Genomic DNA, 13,626 nt, shown 5'->3' on the forward strand with positions numbered 1-13,626 from the left:
TCCGACCGGCTATCTCAGATATAGGCGGAGGAAAAAGAAGACGTGTAGGATGAAATGTTCTTGGAAATCATGGAAGTGACCAGCAGTGAAAGTTCATCTGAAGGTGAGTGGAAGGATCGCTGGGATCAAATTACAGAAAGAATGCCAGTGAAATGTGAGGGACAGTAAGGGACCAACGGAGGATAGGAGAGACGCTTGAATGGAGAGGTGGCGGCAGGAAGATCAGAGTGTAGGCAGGAAGATCAGCGTGGCGGGATGCAACGCTGGGGGCTGCTGCGTGATCAAACTGAATCCTCCGACCAGTCTGGTGCAGCTTCAGAAGAAGAACGTTGGGGTCACAAAGGCCACTGCAGCCCCGGTTAAACCACCCTCACCCACTCACCATGTTCCATGTCTTCTCACCCAGACGTGTCAGAATGCAGGGGGAAGTGCTTCGTGCAACCACTCACTCCACCCCCGTGGGATAGCCCAACCAAAACGGCTGTCATTACATAGAAAATGTTTTTAGTAGCCTTTCTTCCCTCCACTATCTCTCATCCCCAACCACACCGGATTACCTTGTCATTTCTCTCCTCTTTTTATAATACTTTTTACATTAACGAATACATGATTTTTAAACGATAGTGACTTTAATTTCTTAAGTAAGCTGTAATTCAACAGGGAGGCGTGGGTTGCTTTACAGGGATGAGTGCAATTCAAGGGGCGGGTTCATCAGGGGGAACAAACAAAACAGTTACACCGTACCCTTAGCCCGTAGATGAAAACTCGTTTTTGCGAAAGCTTCTTCTGAGTGCCCGCTTCCTGGTGTGCCTCTTTTAAATCAGCCTGGTGTCTGGGCTGCGTGTAATCAGCGGCCAGGTGAGTTGCCTCAGCCTCCTACTCCGCCAATAAAGTCTCCCCCTTACTCTTCCGAGATTGTTGGAGGTACATAGCATGGCAGCGAATACAAATGGGACCATTGGTTTGGCTGAGGTCTTGAGCGAGTCAGTCTGTGCACCAGTTGTGCCTTTAAATGGCCAAATGTCACATTCTTACCACCAATTCTGACTGTGCTCGCCTGTAGTGACAGCTCCTGACTACTGTCCAGTGGTGCCTGATGTATGGCTTCATAGAGCCATGGCATAAGGGGTAGGCTGGGTCCCCCAGATAACTACAGGCATTTCAACATCCTCAACTGTTATTTCTGGTCTGGGGAAGAAGTTCCCTTGCTGCAGCCGTTTAAACAGTAATAGTGTTTCCTGAAGATGCGAGTGTCATGAACCCTGTCTGGTCATCCACGATGGATGTTGGTGAAACGTTCCCCTTGTGATTCACCAGTGCTTCGCAGCACCATTTTGAAAAGTACCTTGCGGTTTACGTATGGGAGTGCCGCTTGTGCTACCATGGTGCAAGATAGCGATATGGGTTGATCTATCTCCCCCCACAGTTAGGGATCCCATTGCAGCAGAAGCCATCCACTTATGACCTGCATGTTCCCAGAAGTCAAACCTTTCGCAGCAGCAGTTATGATGCTATTGCTACTGCATCTCAGCAGCCTCCACCAGTAGATTTGCCCACATCAAATTTGATTGCCGGACTGACCGGTAGCTGTCTGGCATTGCAACTTCCAGAGGGCTATTGCCACTCATCGTTCATCAACTGTGAGGGCTGCTCTCATCTTTGGTATTTGGTGTTTCAGGGCAGGGCGAAAGCAAAAGTCACAGCAGTTCCATGAAAGTGACCCTTTACGCATGTGAAAGTTTCGCAAGTCACTGCGATCGATCCCACCCTGCAGAAACTTATGTGGTCCCAACCAGTCGTGCTTTGTTTCCCAGGCCCTAAAATCGCGCGTTTAATAGTCTAGGACTGCCCCTTTAACCAGCAGGATCTCCAACGCGCAGGGGCCTGCGGTGTTGGAGAGAAAGTTCTGTGTCCACTGTCCTCATCACCCCTCTAGGTACTTGCGCATGCCTGTATGCGCCTCCTCTTCTCGTCCTGGCTCTTTGGAGGTCGCGGTTCACATAGACTGCCCGAGAACCTGCGCGAGTGTTTACAACCCCCGATTGCGGCTATTGATCTGAGCAAGGTCCATGTCTGCCGTGCTGTAAATGGCGTTCCACATCAGTTCACCAGGAAAATAAGTAGTGAATCAGGTTGTCTGCTGCTTTCAGGAGGGAGTGGTGAAGGCTTAACCAGACGCACCCGTGGAATGATTTTTGCCCATTCCGGGGTCTATTCCGTGCACATTCACGATTGTGAGACACCGTCCTTGCGTCCAATCATCAGCGGACTCTTTGTTCCCGGGGGGACTTTCCTGGTTCTCCAGAAATTCCTTCAACGCTTACACGATACTACCGTTATTAGATGCTGTGTGTTGGAGGTAGGGGCGAAATTGAGGGAGGGAAAAAAAGGGAGAAAGTATTTAGATAGACTCTTTTCACAGTGACACATTACCTTGAGGCACGCTGATGCACTGCATCTTGTTGCCTCTCTATGGGGCGAGGAAATACAGGGCAGTTATATGGAAGTTGTTGGCCCCCAGGATATTAGGAGAACAGTAGGAATCACGTATGGATTCTTCTATGGGGAACAACTCTACTCTACGCCAACACAGCTGGTCCAATAAAGAAGTGACGTGGGCAAGTAATTAGACGTTCTGTGTGGTCACTCGGCGATGACGCATGTGCGCATGCAAAAGACCTTGTTGTAGAAGAAATTTCTGCCTGGAGGCAGATGAAAAAGCCAGCCTCAGTGGAGGCTGCACTTCCTCCTCCAAGAGAAGCCCTCGCGTTCCTCCCCCAATTCCGTCCATCCGTTACTAACGATACCATATTACTCGGGAAGTGGGACTGGCATTTTATGTAGAGCCCCCAGAACAGACATGGACGCCCACTGTGACTGGCTGCGGTAAAGAGAAACACAGAAAAATTTACACGCCCTGGCTGACCAAAGGAGACGTTTCATGTGAGCACGAACAGCAGGAGTAGGGACTATGACAGGCAAATACAAAAGTGAAATAGTAGACAATAGACCCAACCGCACCCGTATAAAGACAGGTGGCGCCATCCAAGGCACATGCTCTCTCTGTGAATGATGAGGCCAAACCATACTGCTGGTCTCCCATAATTTCAGACACTAGGGTCTAGCCTGTAGATTACCCAGAAGTCCCCTCTTGCTGGTCGCCTCTGGCATGCTGTGGAGATTAACTCTCCATGTTAAAGCATATTTCCTCCTCAACCCCACCGGCCTCGCCGTGAGATCACCGAGCGTGGTCATTCGATCCTTGTGAAGTGTGCAACGAAGCAGGTCCCGCTGCTGAAAGAGACCAATAAAACTAATTCAAAGTTCTGCTTCTGCTACTGAGCCAAGAAGCAGAAGCTACAACCACGGATCCATACTAAGAGTGGACCAGTTTCATGACGAGATAGGCCAGGAGTGGAATTAAACTACTTGCCTGCAGCAGCCAGTCGACCTTCCGAGCAGGGATCAACTATCGTCACTCCGATAGCAGAACCCCAGCGAGATTGCATAACTGTCCCCGAATCTTACTGCTCAAACATGCTAGTGATGTTCATGGCGGGCTACTCTACTGACACTAGTTTACTCCAACGATGGTGGGGGAGGAATTGATGACCACAGGAGAGGGAACTGGTTCCAGGCCCACTGCTTTCGGGCAACTCACCCGATACGATTAATCCTCACCTCTTGGCTCCATCTAGGCACTAACGGCCTTATGAGGAGACGGATTCAAAAAATGTCAGGCCTATGCGATGTGGAGGGATTTCCGGCTCCACCCCTCCGGCAGACCCCATGTTATTCAACACTTTCCACAATCACTGACTGGGCCGCGAACGCATCCAATCGTCAGGGCAAATCAATCAGTATAACAGACCTCACTTCTGCTTTACAAACGTTTGATTTTACAAAAGGTGCACAGACTGCCTCACCAAAGAGGATCCTTCATGGCAATGTGTGGCTAAGTGGCCTTGGGGACTGGGTGGTAATTCGTCTGGGTGGAAAAAAACTTCCTGGCTGTTGGGCAACGAGGCTGTTGCTCTACCTGCAAGCCGTCCTCCTCTTCCCCTGCCTCATACCTTCCCGTCCACAATCCCAAGCCCATGGCTAATGCCAACGCACACCGCCCTAGGAAACAGGGACAGGGGTAGTTAGTGCGCGAGCCCCAGCCTAGGAATATATGCAGCACTCAGCTAGAAGTGCCGGGGTTGCCACCTGGTCCCGGACCTTCCATTTGCTCTTTGGTTTCTGGTAGGTGTCTGAGCTCCTTAACATTACTCTGCAACTGACTGAGGTCCTAGGGCCTTTCTCATCATAGCTTGAGAAATTTCTTCACACCTGAGGTCAATATTTTTTTCATTTCAATCCTTTGGAAACGTAGTTCTGTTAGCCGACAGAATCCTCCCATATAGCGATGAGATCAGTACTTTCCGTGTGGTCTATGCTGGACCTTCTTCAATTTCGCAGGAAACGTGCATCTGTTAACAATTGTGCTGGATGAGGCCGGCCTGCGTGGGTCCGCCCCTGTCTGATCAGGCTCCACGCTGGCCAAACAGGAATGAAATTCAAAAGTTCGCGGGGCTTTCCTGTATATACTGGCCCAGTGACCGAGAGTGAGATTGCAGGCCAGACGGTCCGAGGTGCTCTGTGGGATATGCCGGGGCCCCAATACCGTGTCGATTCTGCGGCGCAACACTAACCAATCCAATATGCAATACTGATTTAGCGCTACGCCTCTCGTTGGGGAGGAGTACAGAAACCAATTTAAAGAGCCCTTTATATCGATATAAAGGGCCTCGTAGTGTGGACGGGTACAGCGTTAAATCGGTTTAACGCTGCTAAAATCAGTTTAAACGCGTAGTGTAGACCAGACCTGAGATAAGGCCTCCTAACTTTTACATTCCACTCACCCAGAACCTGCAGAGGAGTTTCAGGGAGTGAAATACCCTCCCTCCTGCTGCACTCTTCAGGCTACCCTGGCCCCATGACAAATGGAGGTTCTCTGGCTACCCACTCTCTGCACAGTTTAAACAAACTGAAAAAGCGCCCTCCTCCCCAGTTTTTTATTTGCCTTGTTTTAGACCCATCTTAATTGTTACTCGCATTCCTTCTTGATGCCACATATGACGTTTCCTCTTTTGCTCTCAGGGTCCAAGGTGGAAAGGGGTGTTTGAACGCCTCATTTTCCACCTGTAAAAACCCTTGACCTGACACAAAAGTCACCTCACACTCCAGAACCTGGCATTGTTACTCCAACAAGAGCGAGTAAGCACATTAGCTGAATGTGTCTGCTAACCTGATCAGTAGTAAAATCATTAACATTTAAACTATCAACATTAAGCTTCAGAGTTATCACCATTTTGAAGTAATTGTGTCATTTCACACCACGCTTGCAGCTATTATTTGAGGCTATTTGCACATTTAGGACTACAATAGAGCATTGCTTTTCATACGCTTCACGCTTATCTTCACAGCCACAAGGACTGGGAACTTCCTGGTAATATTTGTTCATGAAAGCTTTGTTTCTGCAGCACGTGACGGATTTTGAAACAAAAATCAATAGCTGCATAGTACACCAGCCTGTCCCTTTAGGTGTGGAACATGTACATCTGTAAAAGAAAGCTTCTTGCCTGGTAGTTAGCTGCCCCACAGTTGAATAGTAGATCTGAAAGAAATTCAAATGAAAATTTGCCTGTCTCTGAGAGTAACAAAATATTTGTCTAAGAATGTTTCATTTATTTTCTTGTTTTGCAAGGAAACGGGCTGCCTGCAAATCAGTGAATGGGTCCCATAAATACAAAGGAAATTCCAAGGATGTCAAACCCCCTGACCTTTGGATCCATCATGAGAGACTGGAGCTGAAACCCATTGATAAATCTCCAGACCCTAACCCCATCATGACAGACACCCCAATCCCTCGCAACTCCCAGGACATCACACCAGTTGACAATTCCATGGATAGCAATATCCATCAAAGGCGCAACTCATACAGGGGTAAGCTTGCCTAACAACAAGCCGTAGTTGGATCTTGGTATTTAATTGTGTAAAATTAGATACAGTATAACCACTGTATCTGGCAAAAGCATTTGTTAAAATGTTATTTAGATTATAATAAAAGTTTTTTTTATTAAATTATTTTTCTTATTTTTCTATTTATTAGGTTGGGTTTAGTGACTAGGTTACAGGGCTCTGTTCCATTCAGGTGTAGAGGATTCATCTTCATGGTTTACATATATATCAGTGGGACAATAGAGTGCACAAGAATTAATTTTCGAGTTATTCTTTGGTATAGCATAATAATTGTACCTAGTTATAACAAGTTAGTAATCTTGTGTGCAAGATAGAATAAAAAGGGAAATGATGATTAGTGCCATCTCTACATGACTGAGCTTAATTCATACTACCATTTGTCTCCAGAAATTGCAAGTCTATAGGATACTAGTTTCATAGAGGTCTGGACTGTTTCTCCCATACATAATAGTGCCTGTAACTCAACCCGCCCCTTTTGGTTTTCCAGTGGAGGGGGTGGAAGAACTATATCTAGTCTGTTAGTAAGAATTAAAAGATGTTTGTAGCTAAATCACCTGGTCGTGTATTGTCATGAAGGAATCAATGCTGTAGTAAGTAACCCTCTGTATTCTTTCTTCAGGCCATGAGTCAGAGGACAGCATGTCCACATTGGCAGGAAGAAGAGGGATGAGGCCAAAAATGATGATGCCATTTGATTCTCAGCCCCCGCAGCGTAAGTTAACAGCCTTTCTTACCAATTGTCTCTACCAGAAAGAATGTTTCATTATAACTGGGAACAACAAAACAAGCCATTGTGAATATGTCTTCAACACCCCCCACTCCTAAATAATTCCATCCCAGGTTGCAATGGGGATATTATCAGGAAGGGACATTGAAGTCATGTTACACCTTCCTTTTATTGGCAGAGAGATCTGGATGGCCCTTTCTGAATAAGCATTATTTACTGTGTGGAAGAAGTAGCTCAAAAAAATATTTGCACGTATTTTAGAAAGAATAACTATATAAAATAATCCTGTAAGCTTCCCAGTACTCAGTCTGATAGTACTTTTGTTCCAAAAGAAGAATGATATTCTGATCTCAAGGTGCTGGGAGTGCTGCGTAGAATGCTCACTGATAGAAGCTGAGGTTCAGTGGGCCTGGTCAAGCAGACTCTCATTTTGGATGCTTCCTACTGCTTTTTGTCTTTCAGTGTGTATACTTAATGTACACCAGCTGCCAGACATCCCATTAGGGAAAAAATATCAAGTTTCAAATAAGAAGGTAGTTTGTGGGTGCCTAGTTGGTTACATTTGGTATCTGTGTATTTTCCTGACTACCAATTACTGATAATTGAGGGAAGTGCACTAACTGGAAGTTTTGCTGCTGCTGTCACACCATGCAATGAGGCTATGCTATTTTTCCCATTGCTCCAGAATATTGTAAGAACAGTTCTTTTATCAAACAATACTTGCAGTTTCAAACAACCTCTCTGAGAGCAGAGCAAACTTTGCCACATTGCATTAGTTTTACTGGTCTTCAGTCTTCGGAGAATAACTGAGATCTTGGCTCAGGTCATAGTTAAATATAAGTTTGGTCTTATGCTGGTTTCCACAAACATTTGTCTTTATCACAAAGCCACTATACGGCATTGTCAGGCACAAGTCAGCACAATATGCATTTTTCTTCGAGTAGTGTCCCTATGGGTTCTCCACTTCAGGTCCTCATGCACATCATGCACCTTTGATCAGAGATTTTCAGTGGCAGTGACCATTTGGCCCACTCACATGCTCCAGACATTCTCATGCCCTGTACAGAGGATATATAGAGCTGAATGGGCTAACCAGCATATCAACTTCTCTTCACCCTGAGACAGAGCATCTTGCATGCCCACTCTAGCACAGCCTGTAGCTTAGCCCTTTTAGTTTAGTTTGCATGATAGTTTAGTAATTTATCTAGTTTGCTTGTTTTGAATTCTATTTTTATTGGAGGATTTTTCTATCAACCCCCACCCACCACTACCACCTTTGTTGTTGAGGGGCTATCTTCAGCGGGGTCATTGTTTCTAGCACATGCCAGGATCTCCAGGCTTCAAGCACCCTCTTTCCTGCCAGGAATCCATCCCAGTTAGTGACGACTCTTCTTGATACGTCCACTGTTTGGGAGACTCCCACATACTGGCCAAATGTAAGAGCTGCATGTCTTTTAAAAGCAGATTTAGGAAAAACAGGCAAATTTAAGTTCAGGTTGCTCATGATGGAGTAAGCCCTGAGACTTGCCCCTGAGCCAGGCTTTAAGAATCCTTCTGTACACCTGCCTTCAAGCACATTTAGTGCCCTATCAACATCCATATCCCAATCACCAAGAGCATCACGAGATAAGACCATGCAGGGTACTGATAAGATTCCAAGGAAGAGAAACTCTAGATCTCCCACTTGAAAGTCATCTTCAAGAAACCTTGGTCATCTCATGGAGTGACCATTTTGCAGACCTCAGGTCCCAAAGCAAGTACCATTGAGGCTCCAAGCTATTCTGGTACTGGGGGATTCACTGAAGACTTTCAAATCCTCCAAGGGCCACTATGCCAAGCATATGTTAGTAATGAAACCTCCCTCAGTACTGACTAGACATTCCAACAGAGATTCTAAGCATTCTTTTTTAAATCAGTCTGTACTATCTTCAGATTCCTCTGTACTGCCCTTGGTACACAAACTGGTGTCCCAATCTATTATATCCGTATGCAAGACAATTATAACTTCTTTGATACAGTCTTTGACCACCAGGCATGCACCACAGAAACTGCTGTCTTCAGTACCAACACTGATAACTTCAACAGCTCAGATATGTCCAATATGGCAGGAATTCAGATATTCTAGAGATCTGTTTGTTTCAGAGGGGCTAGAGACTTCATTGTTCACCAGCACGGAATGTCTGTCAGTACCAAGATCTTCTTGGTCACCAAAACCATATATTTTTCTTTGAGTGCTTTCTCATGTCCATTCCATATTAGGTGTGTGTGGTAACCACATGCACTGGTGCCAGAAGTGTTTTCCTTAGCAGTATGAGTAGGGGACCAGCTCTGGTGCTCTCTGGAGTGGCGGCCATCGGCTGCCCCCACCCTCAGTTTCTTCTTGCCACCAGTGATGGTGCAGAAACTTCTGCAGCTTCAGCTAGCTTTTGCTTAGTTCCATGTGTCTCACGAACGTTTCTGTGTAAAATAGATGTATATAGTTTAGTATTTACCTTTAGTATTAGTTCTAGTTAGTTGGTCCCGGATGGGACTCAGCCTACGGACGGGCATGTCCTGGTCCCCAGGCTTTAAACCATGCAATCTTTGTAAGCAGCCCATGCCCGTCAGTGACCGACACGTTAGTTGTTTAAGGTGTGTAGGAGAAGGACATATAAGTGACAATTGTCACATCTGTAAGTTGCTCAAACCCAAAATGAAAAAGGAGGGAGACATCGGTCTCAGGGCACTCCTGATGGAGTCGGCGCTGACCCCAGCACTGGAGCAGAGGTCCGACTCAGCCCTGATCATCACAGCATTGGTACAGAGTGCCCCACCGGTGCCATCTATGAGCCAGCACCGATCCCTCTCCCCAGCCCCGGCCAAGAAACCCAAGAGGTCCGCAAAGGGAAGATCTCCCACTTCCCATAAGAGAAAGGAGAGGGCCGGAGGACAGCCAAGACCCGTGCTGGACAGCTCAACACCTCTGTCAGGGAGTGGGGCCCGAGCACTTGAGCCCCTCCCTTACTATGCTTGCCACACTGGACAATGAAGAGGGCTCCGTCAACTCGAAGTCTCATCGACGCCCGAGGCCCTGCAGGCAGCGCAGGAGATCCTGACTCTACCAGTGCCGCCCACACTAGCGGTACCCAAGCCCAGGGGTAAACCCACCTTGGGACTGTTCTGAGTGTCCCCGACTCAGCAGCACCACTCCCCATCGTGGGGGACATCCCACCAGCGCTCGCCTCCACAGTGCCATCATGCCTCTGACTTTGGGAGGCAGGCTCAGAGAAGCCCCCTCCAGTCTCTGGACCCTGGGGACTGACAGTGGCATTCGAAGTGCAGTTACCTAGTGCAGACCTGTGGAGGCACGCGCCCCCCGGCATGAGCATCGAGACTGACCTATCATGTCTCCCAACGCCTCAGCACCAGTTCTGCTATCGATTGCCGGCCCCCATTGCTAAGACGCAAATCCCCTCAATCAGGGAGATTCTACCAACAACTGGCCCTCTCCGACTCCTAGTCTCACTCTAGATCCCACTACAGGTCAAGCAGTATAAGGTGTAGATTGCCAGTCTACCGATGCAGATCCGCCGAACGCCAAAGATCCCCGGGGTCCTGCGGGAGGAATTCGTCCCGATTGAACAGGTTGGTGTTGCGGCACAGCAGCCGGCACCATGGGGAGGAGGGCCACCAGGCCAGCCGGTCGTGGTCACTCCACAGCATCCGTTCTGCTTATGACTCTGGAGTCCCTGGTAGCAGGGCAGGCTCTGGCAGCAGTGGTACTGTCAACCCCATCAGCACTGCAACCGACCCCGGGACAATCGCCAGCAGCGTGGTACCCATGGAATCCATGGGGGTTCACCAAGCTTTCCCAGGTCGCCCGGTCAGTGGTGGGAGATAGGCCATCGGCCACAGAATCCCACAGGGAAAGACCCCCGCAGGCCCATGAGGACCTAGGGGAGCAGCCAGTTGGACCACCAAGGGATGTGGTGGATCTGTCTGCACTGGCTTCATCCTCATCATCACCAGATGAAGTGATTATGGGTCCTCCTCACCCAATTCTTTAAGATGATGCCAAGGCTATCAGGAGCTTTTGAAGAGGGTCACTTCTAACCTTGGGCTCCAAGCAGAGGAACTTGAGCCATCAGATTCACTATTTTACATCCTTTGCTCCACCGCACCCAATAGAGTGTCTTTACCCCTACATGAAGGAGCATCAAAAATAATTAATGCCCTATGGCAAACCCCCTCCTCCCTGCACCAAACTCATAGAGTCATAGAACTGGAAGAGACCTCGAGAGGTCATCTAGTCCAGTCCCCTGCACTCAAGGCAAGACTAAGTATTATCTAGACCATCCCTGACAGGTATTTGTGCAACCTGCTCTTAAACAACATCAGTGATGGAGATTCCACAACCTGCCTAGGCAATTTATTCCAATATTTAACCACTCTGACAGTCAGGAAGTTTTTCCTAATGTCCAACCTAAACCGCCCTTGCTGCAATTTAAACCCATTGCTTCTTGTCCTATCCTCAGAGGTTAAGAAGAACTTTTCTCCCTCCTCCTTGTAACAACCTTTTATGTACTTGAAAACTGTTATCATGTCCTCTCTGTCTTCTCTTCTCCAGACTAAACAAACCTAATATTTTCAATCTTCCCTCATAGGTCATGTTTTCTAGACCTTTAATCGTTTTTGTTGCTCTTCGCTGGACTTTCTCCTATTTGTCCACATCTTTCCTGAAATGTGGCACCCAGAACTGGGCACGATACTCCAGCTGAGGCCTAGTCAGTGCATAGTACAGCAGAAGACTTACTTCTTGTGTCTTGATTACCATATTCCTGCTAATACATCCCAGAATGATGTTTGCTTTTTTTGCAACAGCATTACACTGTTGACTCTTATTTAGCTTGTGATCCACTATGACCCCCAGATCCCTTTCTGCAGTACTCCTTCCTAGGCAGTCATTTCCCATTTTGTATGTGTGCAACTGGTTGTTCCTTCTTAAATGGAGTACTTTGCATTTGTCCTTACTAAATTTAATCCTATTTACTTCAGACCATTTCTCCAGTTTGTCCAGATCATTTTGAATTTTAATCCTGTCCTCCAAAGGACTTGCAACTCCTCCCAGCTTGTTGTTATCCACAAACTTTATAAGTGTACTCTCTGTCCCATTATCTAAATCATTGATGAAGATATTGAACAGAACCGGACCTAGAACCAATCCCTGCAGGATTGGTATGATTGCTCAGAGCTCCAGCATGAAACTGGAGAAAAGCCTGTCGAGACTCTTTGGATTAAGTTTGCTCTTCCAGCATGACTGTGAACCACTGATAACTATTCTCTGGGAACGATTGTCCAAACAGTTGTGGACCCACCTTATAATAGCCTCATCTAGGTTGTATTTCCCTAGTATGTTTATGAGAAGATCATGCAAGACAGCATCAGAAGCCTTACTAAAGTCAACATATACCACATCTGCCACTTCCTCCCTATCTGCAAGGCTTGTTACCCTATCAAAGACAGCTATCAGGTTGGTTTGACATGATTTGTTCTTGACAAATCCATGCTGATTGTTATTTATCACCTTTTTATCTTCTAGGTGTTTGCAAATGGATTGCTTAATTAGTTGCTCCATTATCTTTCCGGGTACAGAAGTTAAGCTGACTGGTCTGTAATTCCCCAGATTGTCCTTATTTTCCTTTTTATAGATGGGCACTATATATGCCCTTTTCCAGTCTTTTGGAATGTCTCCTGTCATCCATGACTTTTCAAAGATAACTGTTTATGGTTTGGATATCTCTTCAGTCAGCTCCTTGAGTATTCTAGGATGCATTTCATCAGACCCTGGTGATCTGAAGACATCTAACTTGTCTAAGTAATTTTTGACTTATTCTTTCCCTATTTTAAACTCTGATCCTATCTCCTTTTTCCTAGCATTCACTATGTTATACGTCCAGTTGCCACCAATCTTATTGGTGAAAACTGAAACAAACAAGTTATTAACCACCTATGCCATTTCCACATTTTCTGTTATTGTCTTTCCCCCCTCATTGAGTAATGGGCCAACTCTGTCCTTCATTTTCCTCTTGCTTCTAATGTATTTGTAGAATGTTTTCTTTGTTTCCTTTTATGTCCCTGGCTAGTTTGATCTCGTTTTGTGCCGTGGCTTTTCTACTTTTGTCCCTACATACTTGTGTTATTTGTTTATATTCATCCTTTAAAGAATATTGGCAGCATGTGACCTCCAGAAGAAGAAAGAGGAGCACCAATGTACCCCCAATGCAGATAGAGGTGCGAAACTGTTTTCAGGCTCTCTGCACAGGTACTACTGCACAGAAAGATTTGGAAGAGCCCTCTGAGGGAAGGGATCAGAAGGAGACCCTATCGGCTGGAAGACATGGGATGCATTGTCCTAGGGATAGGGGTTCTATGATCACCACTCCCAAGAGTAGGAGACGGTGGTGGCTGGGACTCCCTCCTAAGGGGGATGGAGTCATCCATCTGCCGACCAGACCCAGAGACTTGAGAAGTGTGCTGCTTGCCTGGAGCTAGAATCCAGGATGTGACAGAGTGTCTGCTGAGACTGATCGAGACCTCGGACTGCTATCCCTTCCTACTTCTCCACATGGGCACCAGTGGTACTGCCGAGAATGACCTTGAGCAGATCACTGCAGACTACATGGCTCTGGGAAGAAGATTAAAGGAGTTTGAGGTGCAAATCGTGTTTTTGTCCATCCTCCTTGTTGAAGTAAAAGGCCCAGGTAGGGACCATCGAATTGTGGAGTTGAATGCGTGGTTATGCAGGTGGTGTTGGAGAGAGGGCTTTGGATTCTCTGGCCATGGAATGTTGTTTCAGGAAGCAGGATTTCTAGGAAGAGATGGGATCCACCTAACAA

General features: G+C 46.7%; 1 protein-coding gene across 9 annotated transcripts in view; it reads left to right on the top strand.

Moving 5' to 3' along the window:
- NEO1 (neogenin 1) overlaps positions 1 to 13,626 on the top strand; it is a 477,222-nt gene that overhangs the window by 444,720 nt on the left and 18,876 nt on the right. For all 9 annotated transcript variants that reach the window (XM_075069482.1, XM_075069491.1, XM_075069483.1 and 6 more), the window contains 2 exons: positions 5,750 to 5,988; positions 6,644 to 6,736. In XM_075069482.1, the coding sequence (XP_074925583.1) occupies positions 5,750 to 5,988; positions 6,644 to 6,736 (332 nt within the window). The remainder of the gene's footprint in view (positions 1 to 5,749; positions 5,989 to 6,643; positions 6,737 to 13,626) is intronic.

The sequence above is a fragment of the Chelonoidis abingdonii genome, chromosome 9, assembly GCF_003597395.2.
Source record: "Chelonoidis abingdonii isolate Lonesome George chromosome 9, CheloAbing_2.0, whole genome shotgun sequence".
In the NCBI taxonomy this organism is placed as follows: Eukaryota; Metazoa; Chordata; order Testudines; family Testudinidae; genus Chelonoidis; species Chelonoidis abingdonii.